Source organism: Sorex fumeus, unplaced genomic scaffold (genome assembly GCF_029834395.1).
Source record: "Sorex fumeus unplaced genomic scaffold, SorFum_2.1 ptg000006l, whole genome shotgun sequence".
Classification (NCBI taxonomy): Eukaryota; Metazoa; Chordata; class Mammalia; order Eulipotyphla; family Soricidae; genus Sorex; species Sorex fumeus.
Window position 1 is genome coordinate 11,564,913 of NW_026606063.1, and position 20,833 is coordinate 11,585,745.

Genomic DNA, 20,833 nt, shown 5'->3' on the forward strand with positions numbered 1-20,833 from the left:
ACGCGCAGAGCCAGGAGTGAGCCCTGAGCACCCCACAATCAAGACCGAAAAAAAATGCTATAGATATATAGGTTTCTTTCTGGATTCTTAATTCTATTGCGTTGATCGGTACGCCTGTACTTGTTCAAGTTCTATGCTGTCCTGATGGCTAGTCTTACTTGTTTTTTGGGGGGGTTTTGTTTGTTTTTTAAATTTGGGGGCTTATACCTCTCTGTACTCAGGATTTATTCCTGGTTCTGTGCTCAGGGATCACTCCTGACAGGGCTTAAGGGATCATGTGGTGCCAGGGATTGAACATGGGTCAGCCACGTGCAACGCCAGTGCCCTTGTATGCTCCAAGTGTCACCGTGCTTCCCTCTGCCCTGTAATCAGTTCTGATAACCAGGAAATGTGAGTCCTCCAGTTTGTTCCTTTCAAAGTGTTTTAGGCTAAGGAATTTGGGGGCACTGGCATGTTAGGCCTGTTCTCCATCTTTTTTTTTTCTTGAACTGTGTCCTATGAAGAAAATAGAGTTTCCTATGAAGAAAATAGAGTCACTCATTAATGACTCTGTATAGCGTGTAAAATCATGTAGTATCTGAATCCCAAAAAGCTAAAATAAGATCGGATTTCTTCTCTTCATTTCAGCCCTCTCCACCATCGTTACTGGGGGGAAGAGGTGGGGGGAATGGAAGCCATGTGGAGAAATCCGTGTCTCCTTGTGTGCCCCTAGCTTTAGTCGGATTAGAATCAGGAGAAGAACATTCCAGAACCGGCAGCGAGCAGGGCCTCTCCTGCTTCCCTGAATAGAGCAGTCACTTAGGATTTCAGCTTTCCCTCGGAGTGGGGAGGAAATCCCTGCTCACGCGGCCTCTGCCCACAGAAGCAACAATCAGATGAAGAAACGGCCAACCTCCGCCGTGGGTTACAAGCGGCCCATCAGTCAATACGCGCGGGTCGCCATGGCCATGGGGTCCCACCCCAGATACCGGGTAAGAGACTGGGCAGGAGGGTCGGGCAGAACGTGGCGGGGGGAAGGGGTGCAGGGGGAGCAGGTGGGAGGGGGCTGCCTCTGCTCTGGCTCCTTGCCCCACTTCCGGAGCACCCAGCACCCGGCACCCTAGGGGCGGCTGCCCCTGTCTGATGTGGCACCCCCCTGCCCCTACCACAGGCTGAGAACATCATGTTTCTGGAGCTGGACGTGTCCCCGCCTGCCATCTTCGAGATGGAATTCTCCCACGACCCAGAGCAAGACCCCCGGGCCCTGCACATGGAGCGGCTCATGCGGCTGGACAGCTTTCTGGAGCGACCCGCCACATCCAAAGTCCGGAAGTCAAGATCCTGGTCAGTGCCACCAGGGCTGGCGTGGGGCGTGGGCACAGGGCGGGGTGGGGGGGGCGGGTGTGGGTGCGGTCTAGAGCCCCATGTGATGTGGATGGGGTGGAGCTGAGCTGGTGGGTTTGGAAGAAGATAACTTGGGCTCCTGGGGAAAAAGAAGGGGAGCCGGGTGCCCACTCTCCTCAGCCTCCTGGTCACCCTCCCCCTCCTGCTTTGCAGGTGCCAGAGTCCGCAGCGGCCTCCGCCCTCGACGGCACATGCCTCGCTGGCCGCCGCCGCCGCACTGCACCCAACGGCCGTGCTGGACCAGGAGTGAAGCCCTTGGCCAGGCCGCCCGGCCCACAGACTTGGGGGTGGGGCCAGCCCCCCTCGCTCTTCCCCGCCGCTTGTGTGTGCGTGCGTGTGCATGTGCGTGTGTGAGTGTGCAAGGGGCCGTGGCCGGGTGGGCGCACCACCGCCCGCCTGCCCGCCCGCCCGCCCGTCCTCCTCTACCCCTTTATTTAATTCCCTTTATTTATTCGTGGAGCTCGGCCCGCAGGGAGCCCGGCCCCCCCCACCTGAGCCCGCGTGGTCCCTGCACAGCCTCTTCTGCAGGACGCCACCGCCCCCCACCCCCCACCCCAGTCCGCATCTCTAGCACCGCCAGCTGGGCCAGCAGGGACGTGACCAGTGAATGCCCGTGACCAGTGCCCGATCAGAGAGAATCCGGCCTCCATCTCCTGCCTGCCACCAGAGAGCCACAGGAACTCGCCCGGTGACCTGACAGCAACAGGCCTGCAGGGGGCCTGGCCAGGGCTCCTGCCAGCAGCGTGGGGCTCCCATTCTGGGCCTCAGACGCCGCTGGGGGCCTCTCGGCCTCCTTCCCCAGGACTTTCAGGGGCTCTGCTCTCCCACTTCCACAAGAACTGCAGTGTCCACCCCTACGGGGACAGGGAGCCACCGGCTTCCGCCTCCAGGAGACGTGCAGGACACAGACGGGAAACAGATGACGAGGACAGTCATCTGAGGAAGCCCCAGGGCTGGGTCCCTTTGTCTCTCTCCCCACCGACCAGGAACTGGCCAGCTGGGCTCCGGTCCCCCAGCCCCAGCTCCTTCCGGCTTTCCTCTCGCTCCTGCATTTCCTGTGCTCCAGGGCCTTGTCCTCTCTCCACCCCCCAGGACTGGACACGGCTGGCCCTGTGCGTGGCTTGCTCTCCCCTTCAGCACAGGCCGCCTTGCCCAGAGCCCACACTGACGGGGCACGCTCTGTCGAGCACGGACACTTCCTCTGCATCATGCGAACAGGCCCCCGGCAGTGCTCCCGGGCCTGCCTTTCTCCCTCCCTGGGCCCTCCTGCCACATCTCACGTGATAAGTAAATTTGAACCAAAACAGAACTAGAGAGAGACAGAGAGATCTGAGTTTTCCACTTTTTTCCCCTGTTGGTGGAGGGCCAGAGAAGTAACCGTGAGAGATAACAAGCGCTGTAAGGGATTTCAAAAACACCCACCTCGGGGGTCTCCTTGCACGAGGAGCAAGGGTGGGGGGTGGTGTCAGCCACTAGGGTAAAGGCAGGAACCCACAGACTCGCCTGAAATCTGGTTCTGGCAGTGACCCGGGGCTGAGTCGCTGGTGATTCTCTTGTCAGGAAATGAACCTTCCTGTCCAGGCGATTCGGGGAGGGGCCCCTGCCACAGGGTTGAACTCGACGCTGCTGTCATTTCTGCTGTATTTACTGGACTCTGAGGCCAGGCAACACAAAGGCCCTTTGCCCCCGGCCTCAGCGCTGTCCTCTTTCGGCTTCCACACCCAGGGGATGCTCTGAGACGCAGGACTGTGGGCTGAGGTCCAGCTGCGGCTGTGTGAAGCGCCGTTCCCCCCCCACCCTTCCAGGTGTCCCGGCACTGGGCAGCGGGACCTCCAGGCCTCCCCCAGTGAGCGCCTTCTTGTTTGTGGACAAAGCAGCCTGTGTCACCACCCCTGCCCCACCCCCTTCATCTCTTGGGCACATGAGCTGCCTTGTCTGGTCACTCGGCCCCCTCTGTCTGATAGCACAAACTCCCCAGTGTCAGCACCCCCAGTCTGAGGGCTGGGCCCGAGGTGCGGTGGGCAGGGGACGCCCTACGTGTAGTCAGTCCCGTGTCTGTGCACGCATTTGTGTGTGTGTGTGTTTACGTCTGCGGGGACGCCATGCTCAGTGTAAGGGGTGCTGGGGACAGGGTCGGGGGGTGGCTGTATCTCTGTCTGTCCCTCTCCTCCCCCTCTCCCACATTCACCCTTTCTATATATCAAATCAAATACTGGATTGACAAAGTAAGGGCCTACTTTAGGACCAAATCCCCACGTCTGTTGCTCTGGTCTGTAGGACAGCTGTCGGCGATGCTGCTGTCCCCTGATGGCAATGCAGGACATGTGTAAAATAGAAATATATATAAACATGACCCTCCGTCTCCTTGGCTTAGGACGAGGCCTCTGCAGGCCCCCCCTGTTCAGATAAACACAGTCGATAATAAAGGAATGAGTATCGTTGCCCGGCTGCGCGCCCGCCTGCTCCCTCGGCTTCTCCTTTCACTCCCTTTGTTGATTTTCGTCGTCTTTGCCAGGGTGGGAGGCTCGGGAGTCCTTGGAAGCTGCAGTTAGCAGATCTTTGGAAGACAGTTAAATCACTACCAACCCCCAGCACTATCAGCCTGCAGACCTCAGGGATCCAAAGGGATCCAGGGACTCAGAAGAGAAGGTACTTGCCTTGCACGTGGATGACCTCCCCCGTTTCATCTGATTCCCAGAAGTCCATGTGCTCCCTTGAGCCCTGCCAGGAAGGATCCCTGAGCACAGAGCAGGAGTGATGCCTAAGCACCACCACGTGTGGTCCCCTTCCCCCAAAAAAGAATCTTAAAGTTGATGCAATAGGGTAGCTGGTAAGTGTTTGCCTCGCACCTGGCTGACCAGGGCTCACCCCAGCAGCCCATATGGTCCCCCAAGCACTGCCAGGAGTAACCCCTGAGCAGTGCCAGGTGTGCCCAGTCCCCAATAAAGAAAAAAACAAAGGATTCTACCTGCTTAGGCTGAGGGGCAAGGCCCACCCACCCGCTGGCAGCCTGAGATAGGCCAGTGCACGGATCAAACCAGAGTTGGCCAGGCACGGCAAATGCTTTAGCCCCTGTGCTATCTCTCCGGCCCCTGGACTTAATTTTTTTGGTTTCTCTTTGGACACAGTGTTTGGGGCAAGAGTTCCAGGATCCACCAGGGTGCCAGTCACCTGATGGTGCCAGAGGGGCCAAGCGGTGCCAGGGATTGAGTCTGGGCCCTGTGCATGTGGCTGTGTGCCAGCCCTTGAAGCCATCTCCCCAGCCCCCAGACACCGCCCCCCCTTATGTGTCACACCGCCTCCCCGGCCCATCTGTGCCCCAGGAAAACAGTCCCTCTGCATGTCTTAAGAGAATGGAAGCCAGGCTAGAAGGGCAGAGCGACTAAAAATAAAACCAACTCTGGGCTGAGAGCTGGCACAGGACTTCAGGCATCTGCCTGGCGTGTAGCTCTTGGGGTGCATCCCCAAGCATGGCTCGGGGGAACTCTGCACACAGAGTAACCCCCAGCAGACAAACCTAAATGAAATCGAGTCTCCAGATTTGGAATCGAGAGGTCCAATTTGAAACCCCCCCCCCGTGCTCCTCGTGCTCCCCTAAGGCAGTGGACTCGCTCAGGTGACCGAGCTAGAAGGTGAGCACCCCTCAAGTAGAGGGTAGCGACACCCCAGCGCAGCCTTCAGTGGGCTCTTCCCTGGTCGCCCGCGTGTCCTGAAAGACTGGTCAGGGGAGTTCTGTGTTTTCAGGTGTGGGAGAGGACGGGCTAAGGCTGCACGGCGTGTGGTCCCCCTGAGCTCCACCAGGCACATGCCTGAGCACAGAGCCAGAAATGGTCCCTGAACACCACCAAGCGTGGCCCCGACACCCCTTTCCTATAGGCTGCAGGCATGGCGCTGCCTAAGGAGAGGTAAGAGCAAGCAGGCCGGGGGTTCTGCAAGCACACTGGCTCTCCCCACATCACCCTCATTCTCTTCCTTTTCCCCTGGCCTGCTGGAAGATCATTCACTGCATGGCGTCCAGAGCAAGCACTGAGCTCTGTGGTGTCACTGAGCATTACTGCAGTGGCGCCCAAATGAGCAGATAAAAAAAAAATTTATTTTGAAAAATTTTTATTTTTATTTCTGGGGTAAAAAAGGGGCAACACCCAGTTGTGCACAGGGCTTTCTACTGGCTCTGTTTTCAGGGATCATTCCCAATGCTGCTCAGGTAAACTTACGAGATGCCAGGCTTGAGCCTGGGTTGGCCATGTGCAAGACAAGCGCCCTACCCGCTGTGGATTGCTCCAACCCTGACATAAGTCTTGTTCTAAGTGCTGGAAAGAGAGTGAATAGAGAGACAAAATTCCCTGTAATTAGGTTAGTGATGTGACTCAGTGGTAAAACTCAGGCCTTGTGTGCATCCGCCATACAAGAAAAACAATATATATTGAACAGGGAGGTGGTTCGAAGAACTGGAGTGAGCACATTTTGTTTGTTTCCACACCCAGAGATGCTGAGGGGTTACTCCTGACTCTGCACCCAGGAATCACTCCTGGCAATGCTCGGGGGGGAACCATATGGGATGCCGGGATTGAATCTGGGCCCGTCGCACACAAGGCAAACACCCTACCCGCTGTAATAGCCATGCTGTACAATGCCCGTTTTTGTATCCAAGAGGCCCGGGGTTGCTCCCCAGGACCACATTGTCCCAAAAGCACCACCAGATGTGACCCCATGCACTGAGGGAAAGCAGCTCTCAGCACTGCCAGTCATAACCCCCAAAGGAAAAATAATCATCCACAGCGCCCTGGGTACAATACCCAGAGCTGCAGTAAAGCAGAAAATGATCTGCTTTACTAAAGCATGTCAGATGGTGATTAAGTGCAGTCGGAAATAAAGCAGAAGAAAGAGACAGGGTATTCCAGGCAGGGATTGAGAGGGGTGAGTTTGAAAGCTTTTATTAAGAAAGGTGGCGGGGTTGGAGTGATAGCACAGTGGGTAGGGCGTTTGCCTTGCACGTGGCCAACCCGGGTTCCATTCCCAGCATCCCATATGGTCCCCCCAAATACTGCCAGGAATAATACCTGAGTGCATGAACCAGGAGTAACCCCTGTGCATCGCCGGGTGTGACCCAAAAAGCAAGAAAAAAAAAAAAAAGAAAGTGACTGTGGGGCTGGAGTGATAGTACAGCAGTTAGGACATTTGCCTTGCATGCAGCCGACCCGGGTTCAATCCCCAGCATTCCAGATGGTCCCCCAAGCACCGCAAGGAATGTTTCCTGAGTGCAGAGCCAGGAGTAGTAACCCCTGAGTATTGCTGGGTATTACCCCCCAAAAGAAAGAAAGAAAGAAAGAAAGAAAGAAAGAAAGAAAGAAAGAAACTGTGGGCCATCCCTATACTGTCTCCTGAACCCGCCAGGAGTGATCCCTGACTTTAAAGCCAGGAGTAAACCCTGAGCACTGCTAGGAGGTGGAGAAGGAGGAGGAGAAACTGCGGCAGGAGCCTGAGTGACTTGTCCAAGCCCAGCCATCTTGCACCCTGGTCACCGCCAGTCAAGAAAGGCGAGCTGTGTAGAGTGACTGGGAGAAGCGTCTGTACCAGGATGTGCTGTTTCAGCTGGGCCGTCCTCAACAGAACTTCTAATTTGCACAATAAGCCCCGGGGTGGAAGTTACTGTTAGGAGGAATTAACCAGGAATCTGCATTTTATTTGAGGGGTTGCTTTGGGGGGGCCACACCCCACAGGCTGGGGGACTAGGCGGTGCTGGGAATGGATCTCGGGTCTCCCTCATGCAAAGCATGTGCTCCAGCCCGTGGCACTGTCTCTCCCACCCAGGCATCTGCATTTTGAGTGGGTAGCTTCAGCTGATGCCAGAGAGCCTGAGGATGTTGGTGCCAGGGGCTGGTGGGTGTGGGTGCTAGTGATGAGTCTGCCCTTTCACGAATTCCCACCCGTGTCGGCACTGGCAAGGGTAGCAAGGCAAAGGGCTCAGAGCGCCTTCCTATACCCAAGTATATGCCCCTTCTTTACACTGGGGTGAGGAAGGGAACAGATGTGACCCGTTTGGGCCCTAAAGTCAAAGTGATTGCTGGTTAACTTCCAAAGCTCTGATTTTGCAATAAGGAAAAGTAGAGCCAGGAAAAGGAAATGAATTCCTGAGAGTTACATAAATGATTAGCAAGCTTGTCAAGAAACACTGCCGACTTTTTTGGTGTGTGTTTATTTATTTGTGTAAATATAATTGTTTGTGCAATATTTATAGAAATAGAGGCCCCAGGGGCTGGAGTGATAGTACAAAGGGTAGGGCGCTTGCCTTGCATGCGGTTGACCCAGGTTTGGTCCTCGGCATCCCATATGGTCCTCCAAGCACAGCCAGGAGTAATTCCTGAGTGCAGAACCAGGAGTAACCCCTAGCATCTCTGGGTGTGACCCAAAAAGCCAAAAACAAAGAAAGAAATAAAATAAAGTAGCTGCTCTTAAAAAAAAATAGAAGAAGAGGAGGAGGAGGAGGAGAAGGAAGAGGAGGAGGAGGAGGAGGAGGAGGAGCAGGAGGAGGAGGAGGAGGAGGAAAAAAGAAATAGAGGCCCCAGAAAATACAGAGGGTAAGGCACTTTCCTTGCACAAGGAAGACTAAGATTTCATCCCTGGCACCCCAGATGGTTCCATGAGCCCCATAAGGAGAGATTCCTAAGCACAGAACAAGAAGCAAGTCCTGAGCAACCTCATGTGTAGCCGGAAAATCAAAAGATAAAAAAAAAATTGCAAGAGAGCTCAAAGGGCTGGAATCATACAACCATGCAAGAGGCACCAATTCAATCTGCAGCACCTCTGTAAAGGGCCCCAGCACAGAGCCAGACGGAGCTGCTCCAAAGAAAGGAAGGAAGGGAGGAAGGGAAGAAGGGAGGAAGGGAGGAAGGAAAGGGCTGGAGAGATAGTACAGAGAATATTCCACTTACTGTTCAAAATCTGATCACTGGAAGAATTTTCCAGAAGAACTTTTGGCTCTGTGAATTTCGAATCTCATCTTTCTTTCGCTCCCCACAATGTCTGGTACCAGGCGCTGCATCTGTAACCAATTTATGATGTCTGGCACTCACACAGGTGAGTTGGCAGAGTGGGTGATGGGAAAACTTCTGGCAGTTATTCCCATACCAGGACAGCTAGCAGGGCTTTCTCTGACCACGAGAGTCACATGCATCCCACTAACAACTTCCTATTAGCCAAAGCCCAAAAATGCCTGCAGCCTGGCTACCTCGCAGGAGGAAAGGAGGGTTAAGGTAAAGAGAGACAGAGGTCTTCAATGACCACAGTAAAATATTTCACTCCAGAATCTTTTCTTTCCTTTCCTTTTCTTGCCATACCTGGCAGTGCTCAGCCTACTCCTAGCCCTGTGCCAGGGATCAAACGTGGGTTGGCCATGGGCAAGGCCAGTGCCTTAGCCCCTGAACTATCTCTCTGACTCTAGATGATAGGTTTCATATTCTCATGTGTGTGTTTTAGGGTAACTTCCCAGTCTGCCTGGGCTAGGTCAGCCCTGCTCGAAGGCCAAGCTCGTCAGTGTTGGGGGTTCAGCATTTGGTGGAGAGGGTGTGCATGGCACCTGGGGTTGACTTCGCTATGCACAGACAGGTGTACACAGGCCTCACATCAGGTGTTTCATTTTTTTCGGGGGTGGGGAGGCTCCTGGGGGTGTATTTTGGGGGGAGTCACCCCCAATGACTCTGTGGGAAGTGACGTGGCTTCTTTGAGAGGTGCGTGTTAGCCAGCAGCCTCTCCTCAGGCTACATGAGGGGTTCAGTTCTGACCAGTGCCTCTGGGTCTCCCCTGGAGAACACACTTGAAAAATGACCTTTTTGTCGCTAAGAAAATTAATTCTGGTGGTACCCTGGTGACCAGATGGGATGCCGGGGATCAAACTCAGCTGTGAGCAAGGCTAAGCGGCGCCCCCTCGTGCTGTCTCTCCTGCCCAGATGCAGTTCATTTGGTGGCATAGTCTCTCCTCTGCAGAGAGGCTTTCTGCCATGCCCTGGTTCTCTCCCCACAGAGGAGGAAGAGGTTTCTGGAGACTTCCACATCGTGAAAACTGATATTGAGACCTGTACTTTGGCTGGAGAGATAATAGAGGGGTGAAGGTGCTTGCTTTGCAAACAGCCGACCCCAGTTCAATCCTGCCCCTGCATATGCCCCCCCCCAGGAGTAAGCCTTTGAGCACCACTGACTGTGTGAATAGCACCACAGAACCAGGGTGTGAACTCGGTGCCACTCAGGTCTGAGGTTCTGGGGACCACCATGGCTACAGCTAGAGACCCTCATGAGGTTAAAAGAAACAAAAACAAAACCAGAAACCCTAGTTTAAGTGGCTGGGAGGCCGGGGGAGAGAGCTATGTGCTTCCAGCAGCAGACCTCAAAATCCAGCTTGCCTGGTGGCTCCGTGGGAAGTGACGGGGCTCCTTTGAGAGGTACGTGTTAGCCAGCGGTCTCTTCTAAGGCTACTGAGGGGTTCGGTTGTGGTGAGCGCTTCTGGGTCTCCCCTGGAGAACACACTTGAAAAATGACCTTTTGTAGCTGATTCTGAAAGATCCCCCCCTTTTTTTTTTTTTTTTGCTTTTTGGGTCACACCCGGTGATGCACAGGGGTTACTCCTGGCTCTGCACTCAGGAGTTACTCCTGGAGGTGCTCAGGGGACCCTATGGGGTGCTGGGAATTGAACCCGGGTCAGCTGCGTGCAAAGCAAATGCCCTACCCGATGTGCTATCTCTCCAGCCCAAAGATTCCACTTTTTTTGGTGGAATAACTCTTTGGTTTTTTGCCTGAGGCCAATACTCGACATTTATTTTTTTCCAGATCATAAAAAACTGAGATCACATAGAAGCAAAATCAAGTTCACGTGCTCAGCACAAGAAGCAAGAGTACAAGAAAAACAGGTTTGTCCAGATAATAGCCTGAGATGGTGCCCCCCCCCAAAAAAAAAAAACAAAAACCTTATCTGCATAGTCACAGAAGCGTTTTTATTGAAAGAGAACACGAAAACACTTTTTTGGGGAGAGTGGGTAGGCAGTGTTTCGGGGTTCTGGGACCCCTCCCTGTGATTCTGAGTCTACATAACTAGGCGGTGAATTCAGTGCCAGTAGGCCTGACGTTCTGGGGACCACCAGAGCTACAGCTAGTGACCCTCAGGAGGTCATGTGATGCCAGAGATGGCAGCCCCAGGAAAGCACATTTGGAGCAAGGGTGAGTTACAGTCTGCGGGCTGCGTCCCAGGGACACACTCCATTTTCTCTGCAGACCTAGAGAAAGTTTTGGAGTCCGAACTTGTCTTTATTTTAGACTTTGGGGAGAAGAACAAAGAATAGCTGTCCCTGCCCAGAAGAACTTGCTGAGAGTTTTTTTTTTGTTTCGTTTTGTCTCACTTTATGAATTTAGTGTTTAATTTCTGTACGGCCAGTTTCAACATGATAAGTTGACGTAAGCGCGTCTCCAGGCGTGGGAATCAAACAGATGAGGTACGGCCGACCATTTACGACCCGTTTATGCTGCTTTCAGGCTAGAGTATTCTTAGACCTCGATCATCAAAGCAGTTCCTCCATATGTGCACGTTCATTCTCTTCCTTTTCCTCACTGGACTGAGGCTCTACTCGGGGCTCTTCCTTTGGGGCTAGAACTTGGGCCTCCTGTGTGTGAATCATGTGCTCAGTTCTTTGAGTTATCCTCTGGTCTCTTAAAAGTGGTTTTGAGGGGCTGGAGAGATAGTACGGGGGGCAGGGGGTATTTGCCTTGCATGCAGCTAACCCAGGTTCAATCCCCAGCATCCCATGTGGTCCCCTGAGCACCAGATAGGGAGTGATTCCTGAGAGCAGAGCCAGCCTTAAGCCCTGAGCACCACCAGGCGTAGCCCCAAAACAAACCACAAAAGCTGTTAGGGGAGTGTTTGGGCCACACCTGGTGGTGCTCAGGGCTTACTCCTGTTTCTGTGCTCAGGGATCACTCTTGGCTGGACTCTGGGGACCAAATGTGGTTCTGGGGATCAGTCACATACAAGGCAAGCACCTCTGTACCACCCCTCCGCCCCCTATTTCTTATTTTTGAGAAACAATGAAAATAAATGTTCTTGTCCACATTTTATTTTATTGTGGGGGGCCACATCTGAAGGTTTTGTGCACCACTTCCACTGTGTTACTGGGGCCCAGACAGTGCCAGGGGTTGACCCGCCTGCACGCCAGCCCTCTGAGCCGTCTTCCTGCCCCTACTTGTCCACATTCAAGTAAATAACAGGGCTGTGGCTCCACGGTAGAATGCATGCCTGACGTGTGTGAAGCTCTGAGCTTGATCTGGGTCCCCACCCCCCCCCCCAACACACACAACATGTGAAACAAAGAACAGAAGGCCAAGAGTCAGATAGATATTAAAGATAGGTTGGAGAGATAGTACAAAGGTTAAGGCATGTGCCTTGCATGTAGCTGTGGCTGCCCCAAATACCACCAGGAGTGACCCCCAAATAAAACAACGTGTGTGTGTGTGTGTGTGTGTGTGTGTGTGTGTGTGTGAAAGCAGGAGTCAGAGAGTTTAATGATGAGCACATGTGTTGCATGCTGGAGGCCTGGGTTCCAACTCTGAAGTGCATGGTCCCCCCTCACTGCTAGGAGTGACCCCCATGCACAGAGCCAGGAACTACCAGGTGAGACCCTAAAACAGAAACAAATAATAACAAGAACTAGATGTATGATATTATTCGTACATAACACTGTTATTCATAAAAGCTGATTTATGAAAGTCGAGTAGGCCCAGGAGAAAACTCAGAAGGCTGAAGCGTCCCCTGGCACCTCCTGGAACCACCCAGGAGCACTGAGTGGGAGCAGCTTGGCTGTTGCCCAGTGTAGGACCCCCACCCTCCAAAGAATGAAAACACTTTCAAAAACTGACTTGCGGGCTGGAGAGATAGCACAGCGGGTAGGGTGTTTGCCTTGCACGTGGCCAACCCGGGTTCGATTCCCCGCATCCTATATGGTCCTCTGAGCACTGCCAGGAGTAACTCCTGAGTGCAGAGCCAGAAGTAACCCTTGTGCATCGCCAGGTGTGACCCAAAAAGCAAAAAAAAAAAAAAAAAAACAAAAAAAAAGAACAACAACAAAAAAACCCTGACTTGCAGTTAGCCTCATTCTGTATTGGTCTGGGAGATCTGAGGGAGGAAGATGAGTTTGCAGGGAGGCGTGAGAGCCATCAGGGCCCTGGGTTAGGATCCACAGCTCAGAAAGGACAAAGCGTGGGCAGTGGGGGTCCGGGGGACAGCACCCCTGCTCCCGCAACCCCCTGGGCCCTCCTGATCTGGGGAACCAGATGCAACGTCCAACCAACCTTCAACTCCTTTTGGCTGGTGTGAGAATCTCCGAGTCTTCTCTGACCCCAAAATCAGGTTTTCTGCTTGTGTTATTATTCTTCAAGTTCTGAAAGGTGCATTCCCACCCAGTGATTTATTCCCCCGGGAAACCCAGTGGGTGTGGCGCCCTGGAGGCCTGCTAGTCTTCTGGATTCTTCCTACCTGAGCAGCCATTGATGAGCGCTCTGCTCCTTGGGTCTGCAGAGGCAGCTGTTGTTCCCAGCAGAAACCATATTGACAATTTCCAGTTGTCCATAGAGCTTCCCTTGCCAAATCCAACCCACGTTTTGATTGCCTTTCATCCTCGTGGGATGAAATGCAGAGGAAGTCAGAATAAAAACAGTTTCCAGGCAAAAGACGGAAAGGCGGAAAGTGATTACCGCACTCAGCAGAGCTGAGAAGAGGCTTCTTCCCGCCTAGGCTGCTCCCAGCAGTCCCCCCAAACCCGCTCCCTCTCAGGCTCACCAAGCTCACCAAGGCCGCCCCCACTCAGCTTGCTTTACAAAGGGAACAGAATTTTTAGGCAGCAATTGCCAACCTGCGTTCTCTCTGGGGGGATAAAAAGAAGAGTCTGTGTGTGTGCACGCATGTGTGTGAGTGTAGCAGTGAAATATTTAAAAGAGAATGGGAGAGTCAAAGGGAATATATGTGATAGCAAATCTCCCCCCCCACCCCCCCCCCACATGCATGCACACCCACCCACACCTGGACAAAATCCATTCGCATCTGGACCATAGAACCCAATTCTGGGGACGCCTGTCAGGATTCTTCATTTCCCCTGTGAAGGACTGTGTTCATGGCATTTCGGAAGCTCCATTCATCTGCTCAAGGACTTCTTGCCCAAGACACACTCCCTGGTCCCTTCTCCCTCCAGTGCAAGACAGGGCCACACCCAGTAGAGCTCAGGGCTCTGTGCTATGCTCAGGGATCATTCCTGGCGGGGCTCGGAGGGCCATACGGGGTACTGGGAATCAAACTTGGGCTGGCAGTGTGCAAGGCGAGCATCCTCCCCTCGGTATATGGCTCTGGCCCCCAATGCAAGGCATGTCCTACATCTCCTTCCCACTCCCCGCGTTTGCCACTGCCCACTGCCCGTTGCACATTTCCCACCTTCTCACCTCCCTTGTCCTCATCAAAGCAGCTACTTGGCTTCCCAACTACTTTCTCAACCACTTGTTTTTGTCTTTTGTTTTTGGGTCCCACCTACTTGGGATCCTCCTACTCAGTGGTCAGGGGACCATGCAGTGATCAAGCTCAGTCCTTTGAGCCATCTCCCCAGTCTACTCTCAACTCATAGCTCCGCTTTTTCTTTTTTTTTGCTTTTTGGGTCACACCCGGCGATGCACAGGGGTTACTCCTGGCTCATGCACTCAGGAATTACTCCTGGCGGTGCTCGGGGAACGATATGGGATGCTGGGAATCGAACCTGGGTCGGCATGCAAGGCAAACACCCTACCCGCTGTGCTATCACTCCAGCCCCCATACCTTCGCTTTCACCTCTTGTCATGATGCATTTGCCACACAGCAGTTCATTAATTAAATTATTAATGGGGAAAGCACATCATGTGGTATGTGGGTGCTAAGGCCACTCCCCACAGCTTGGGTTACCTATGGTGCCAGGGATCAAACTCAGGGCCTTGGACATGCAGGGCAGGTGCTCTGTCACCTTGAACCACACCCCCTGACCCTGACTAGTTAAGCTTGGGGGGCTCCTTCTGGCACACACACATCTGCCTGCTGGGGAATCAATGAGGGAATCACTGAACCCTGGAATCCTGCTCACAGAACACAATCCCTGGCCCTTTTGAGTGCCCAGAGTCTAATAGGCTAAAGTGTGTGATAGACCTTATAAAGTGAATAATGAGTCGGGCTTCACTGCCAGGAGCCAGGGCAGGCAGGACAGTAGAGCACAAGCTCGATATGTTGGAGGACCCGACAGCAGCTCCTGGCTACTCCCCTGCCCACTCCCCACTAATACTCCCTTCCCCCCCTCCCTGCCAAGGCACCGCAAAAGCTTGCATAAAATGAACATTGCGGGGGCTGGAGCAATAGCATAGCAGGTAGGGCGTTTGCCTTGCACGCAGCTGACCCGGGTTCGATTCCCAGCATTCCATATGATCCCCCGAGCACCGCCAGGAGTAATTCCTGAGTGCAGAGCCAGGGGTAACCCCTGTGCATTGCCAGGTGTGATGCAAAACTAAATAAAATAAATGGGAGTTGTTTTGTTTTGGTTTTTGGTGGGGTGTTACACCTGGCAGTGCTCGGGGAACCACATGATGCTGTTGGGGGTCAAGGTCAGGGCTCCCACCTTTGAGCTATGAACTAGTCCCTCCCATACGAAGGGGTTTGTTATAGGCACATAGGCAGGGAGTGGCCCTGCTAATAAATCTTTTCTGGGAGAAAAAATATCAAGATGTGATCTAAAGCAATTGCATGAAGATAGCATTCAGATGGGGAAAGTGGGCACCACCCAGAAAATGGGAGACTCTCTCAACCCCCAGAAAAGAAGCTCCTGGGCCAGAGCGATAGTATAGCACATAGGGCCTTGCACACAGCTGACCCTGATCCAATCCCCGGCACCCATACACAGGGCCAGGAGTCAGCCCTGAGTTACTGCATGTGTGTGTGGAGCGGGAGCTGCAGTTACTGGGGCTGGGTGTGGCCCCAAAACCCAATGGGGAGGGGGAGAAAAGCTCCAAGAACAAAAGGTCATGATGAGATTGTGGAAAAGAGCAAGGAGAGGGAGGAAGTGATGGCACAGCGGGCAGAGATAGGACATTTGCTTTGCATCCCATAAGGTCCCCTGAGCCTGCCAGAAGTGATCTCTGGGCATAAAGGCAGGAGTTAGCCCTGGGCTCTGCCAGATGTGACCCCCTCAAAAAAAAAAAAAAAAGAAAGCAACATATTAAACAAAGATGAGAAAACCAACAAGGCCCAAGGGTCTTCCCCCCCAACAAAGCCCCAGGTGGAGAAGTTTCGGGAAAGCCCTAATCTAAAACCACCTTCAGGGGCAAAGGCAGCTCTATTTCAGAGCTGTTACCCTTCTGCAGAAGCGCGCTCTCTCTCTCTCTCTCTCTCTCTCTCTCTCTCTCTCTCTCTCTCTCTCTCTCTCTCTCCTCTCTCTTCTCCCTCTCTCTCCCTCTTTCTCCTTCCCTCTCTCTCCCTTTCTCACTCTCCCTCTCCTCCCTTCCCCCAACTGTGCTCTCTCTCCTGTTCACTTACTCCTGACATCATTCTCTGCAAGGAAAGGCCTGGACAGTGGTTAGACCTGGACTGACTTCCCTTTTCCTGCTCAGAACATCTCATCACTCCAGTCTGCATCCATGGATCTCTGAGAACTGAGGTAGTGGGGACCAGTTCCTGTGTAGACCAAACTGGGGAAGAGGAAGAGGCCGGCTTAGAAGGAGAGTGGTAGAGGGTCTTGGCACTTTGGTGACAGTGGGGTGGCGCTTTTGGTGGTCGTGAGATATTGAGTAACTGTACATCATACCATAAACATCAACCTTCCCCCCCCCATGTTTCCTAAAATGTAACTATAATTTTAAAAGGGGGTGAAGTGAAGATCTGAAGAGATAGTATAGGGGATAAGGCAATTACATGTGTCATGTGGCCAATTCTGGTTCAATCCACAGCACCACATATGATCTCCTGAGCACTATCAGGAGTAAGACCTGAGCACTGAGCCAGGAATAAGCTATGAGCACCAATGGGTGTGACCCCAACCCTCCCCAAACAACAACTAAAACTGGGGTTCAAAATAGAATTTTCTCTCACAAACTGCTTCCTTAGGCACAAGAGAGTACAAATATCACCACTAGGTACCATTTTTTAAAAAATTTTATTTATTTACTTATTTATTTATTTATTTGCTTTTTGGATCACACCCAGCAACGCTCAGGGGTTACTCCTGACTCCTGGCTCTGTACTCAGGAATTACTCCTGGTGGTACTTTGGGGACCATATGGGATGCTGAGAATCAAACCCGAGTCGGACGCGTGCAAGGCAAACGCCCTACCCGCTGTGCTATTGCTCCAGCCCCACCACTTTTTTTAATATTAAACTTCCTAGGAGAGAAAATATACTATTAGTAATGTTAATAATTTCTTGCCCCCAGTGTTCATGCAATTTGGTGACATTTTGAAGTTTATAGCACCTTTCTGTTTAATCTTCTCTAGTCCTCTTGAGTAGCTTCTATGTTAATCTTTTAATGTGGACCATATATCTCCTGGAGCTTGAATTCAAGCTTTCATCAATTTGTTTATTGGTTTGGGGATCCACTCTTGGTAGTGTTCAGGGACTACTCCTGACCGTGTACTTTGAACATCACTTCCGGTGGTCCTGGGGACTGAACCCGGGCCTCCTGGATGTAGAGCACGTGCAGATCACACGCTCAACTGCGGGACTAGCTCTCGGACCCAAGTTCAAACTTTTATTTATTTTATTTTTTATTTTGGGCCATATCTAGCTATGCTCCAGCCTTACTCCTAACTGTACACTCAGGAATCTCTCCTGGTGGGGCTTGAGGTACCACATGGGAACTGAACCCAGGTTGGTCACATGCAAGACCAGGGCCCCATCTACTTACTGCATTATCATTTTGGACTCAGGAATTTTAAAAACATCAAAAAAAATAGGAGCCAGAGACATAATACAATGGATCGGGTGCTTGCCTCGCACTTGGCAGGACAGGGTTTGATTTCCAGTATCCCATATGGTTCTTGGAACACTGCCAGGAGTAATTCCTGAGTGCAGAGCCAGAGTGACTCCTGAGCACTGCTAGGGGTGGCCCCCAAATCTAAAACAAATAAACAAAAAGATTATTAAAAAAATAGCAAACAGCAGGGGGATGTAGATCAGTACTAAGCAGTCGCTCGCATAGATTCTGTTTCCAGCAATAAAAAAAAATTAGCTCACATGGAGAAAAATTGTCTAAGCCTCAAGCACACTGCCTGGTCGGTAAAGAAGCTGTGATTCCAACGGCCCCAGACCCCCCTCCCTGTCCTGCCAGCCAGTCGTTCCCCCTCCGGGGAATCAGGGCCCTGACTTCTGGCAGCTTCCATGGCTTGCCTGCTGTCATGCTTTATAGAGATGGAGACAGGATGTCCTCTTCTGGGTCTGGCGGTTCCCCTCCACATTGTTTTCAGGGGAGTCACTGATGGTGTCACACATGCTGTTGATCACATGTTCTCACTAGTTGGCTCACCTCGGGGTTAGCTCCTCCCCACTCCCAGATTTGGAAATGTGGTACGTATCCCAAACGGATGGTCTCAGGTTCTCAGAAACGGGCCCAGAGCACAGCTCGTCTCCTGGGAGTTGGTCAGGAGTGAGGAAGGAAGTGCAGAAGAGAGGAAGCCGGGCGGGCGGGAAGTTAATGAACAAGCCCGCACACAGCCCCTGGGGGACCTCGGGGAGCCAGGGGAGCCAATTTCAGACCTGTCACCCAGAGGAGCAAAGAAGTGGGTGGCAGCTATAGGCTTGCCATGAGTGTGGGCTAAACAGGGGGCTGGTGCAAGGAGGGTGAAGACCCCTTGGCCAGGGGTTATGCGCAAGGCACCTGTGCACTGCCTTGATTTCCAGCACATTTATTCCGTCACTGACAACCCACCTCCCCAAGTGGTCACTAGTGACAAAAAAAATCAAAACCAAAAAGGAGAATGTAATGTGTGTCAGATCTCCTGCCTTGCACGTGTGAAGCTGTGAGCTCAGTCCCTCAAATGGGCCACTTCTTAGATTCCAACCCCCGGCTCTGTCCCATGGTGTGAAAAGATGCAACCACCAAGGGACCGACAACCCCCCCCCCCCACCCCCAGCCCTTACACTGAAGCATCATCGACCACCACAGGGGATGGAAAGGAAATGTGTTCCCTGCAGTGAGTTCATGGGACCTGTCTCACTCCCGTCCCGTGTGCTGGTCCAGGGCGACTGACCTTCGTCTTCCTCTTCCTCTACCCTGACTTTCCCTCCCCCTGTGGTACTGCTCATATTGCTGTATGCCTGTTTGTAGTCTCAGACCCCCAGCCTTTTGTTTGTTTTGTTTTGGGGCCACACCCAGTGGTGCTCATGACTTAACTTTTGGCTCTGATTTCAGGGATCAGATCTCGCTAGGAAAGTGGCTTGGGGACCATAGAGGGAATCAAACCCAGGTGGGCTGAGTGCAAGGCAAGTGTCCTAACTACTGTATCATCTCTCTGGCCCCCAGGCCTTCATACAGTAGGAGTTGTACAAAGTTACTGGTTCCTGAATCTTGCCGGAAAACCCAAATACCACAATCCAGACGCTTCTCTTAAAGAAAGTTGCTGGGGGCTGGAACGATAGTACAGTGGAGAGGGCATTTGCCTGGCATATGGCAGACCTGGGTTTGATCCATATGGTCCTCTGAGATTGCCAGGAATGATTCCTGAGCATAGAGCCAGGAGTAACCCTTAAGCAAGTCAGATGTGGTCCCCCCAAAACAAAACAAAGCAAAAGGAACTTGCTGAAGTTGCCTGTTTTTTAAAAGCTTCCTAAGCAGTGGGGCTGGAGTGATTGTACAGAAGTACCCAGGTTCAATTCCCAGCATCCCATATGGTCCCCCAAACATTACCAGGAGTAATTCCTGAGTGCAAAGCCAGGAGTAACCGCTGTGCATCGCTGGGTGTGACCCAAGAAGCAAAAAAAAAAAAAAAGTTTCCTAAGCAGTGCTGAGGAGGCCTGGGGCTCACCAGTGATTCTCAGTTAACCCAGGCCCAGCTGTGCCCAGTGTTTGGGTCACCCCAGTGGTGTTGGGGTTTTCCCAGGCTGCACCCAGTGATGCAGTGTTGGGAACTGAATCAGAGTTGGCTGTATCCAAGGAATAAATATTATTATAAAAACAATAGCACAGAAGGCTCATCCAGCACCTAATAGCTCAGTAAATCCACGGACAATGACTTTAGTAATACCATAATGAGATGTATGTTGTAACAAGCAATAGAAAGTAAATTATTCTATGCCTGCTAATAAATCCCCTCTTAAGCCCTGCAGATCTCTTCAGCCTCCATGCTGGAGTTTGGCGTCATTTGGTCTGAGTGCCAGTTCAGGTCTCTCCAAAGGGTTGAGCCCCCTTTTGCTCAGCATTCAGTACGTGACCAGAAGTCTCTCTGTGGGAGGGAATCACTATTGTACAGACTCATGGCATTTCAGGGTCTTTCCCAAGGACACTTGGTGTCCCCATCAGTCGAGAGGTTCGAGGGGTGAAAGCAGACTCAGGTCTGTAAAGCGCGTGAGGATTGCAATCCTCCGGCTGTGGAGTCTGACCTTGGCCTTCTACTCATTTGTATGAACGTTTTGTTGCCGTATAGTGAATCCTCAGATACAGAGCAGCTGGTGACAGGCCCCATTTGATTGCGTCCCAGCTTCCTTGGTTCAGAAATCTTGGGCCTGCACTTGGGGTCTCACATGACTTCAGGGGAGATGTCAGAGGGCTCCATTCCTCCCAGGAGTCTCTTCTGGACCTTTCTGCCTGGCCCTCCTTTCTGGAGCTCATAACACTCTTCCACACTGACAAGGGGCTGGAGCGATAGCACAGCGGTAGGGCGTTCGCCTTACAAGCGGCCAACATGGCCGACCCGAGTTCGATTCCTCCGCCCCTCTCGGAGAGCCCGGCAAGCTACCGAGAGTATTGGATATGCCAGACACAGTAACAACAAAGTCTCCAATGGAGACGTTACTGGGCCCGCTCGAGCAAATCGACGATCAACGGGAGGGCCTTTACCTTTTACCTTTACACTGACAAGGGGGCTAGTCCCATTCCGTTCCTGGCATTGTCCTCCACATGCAGCGCTCCATCTTCCAGGCAGTTTGTGTCCTCTGGGCCAGTGGGAGGCTCTCCAGGTGGCTAAGATAGAGACTCTTCGAACAAGACCTTCGGGGAAGCTACTGTTTCACCCCCTTTGCCATACTTTGGCGGCAGGAGGGAGGCGAAGGTTCTCAGGGGGACAGGCTTATAAAAGAATGTGACTCATGAGCTGGGGCTCACCCTACACCAAGTCTGTGCATCCCCCACATCCAACTCCATCTTTTTCTTTTCTTTGGAAAGAAATGTTTGGAACTTGATTTAAACAGTGACTTACAACATTGTTT

At 52.5% G+C, this 20,833-nt stretch overlaps 1 protein-coding gene across 1 annotated transcript in view; it reads left to right on the forward strand.

Annotated features, from left to right (window-relative positions):
• Positions 1-1,761, forward strand: part of KIF3C (kinesin family member 3C) — a 43,961-nt gene extending 42,200 nt beyond the window's left edge. Inside the window, exons 6-8 of the mRNA XM_056124607.1 lie at positions 863-971; positions 1,151-1,323; positions 1,537-1,761. Of these exons, the coding sequence (XP_055980582.1) occupies positions 863-971; positions 1,151-1,323; positions 1,537-1,633 (379 nt within the window). The 3' untranslated portion in view covers positions 1,634-1,761. The remainder of the gene's footprint in view (positions 1-862; positions 972-1,150; positions 1,324-1,536) is intronic.
• Positions 1,762-20,833: the final 19,072 nt, after the last annotated feature.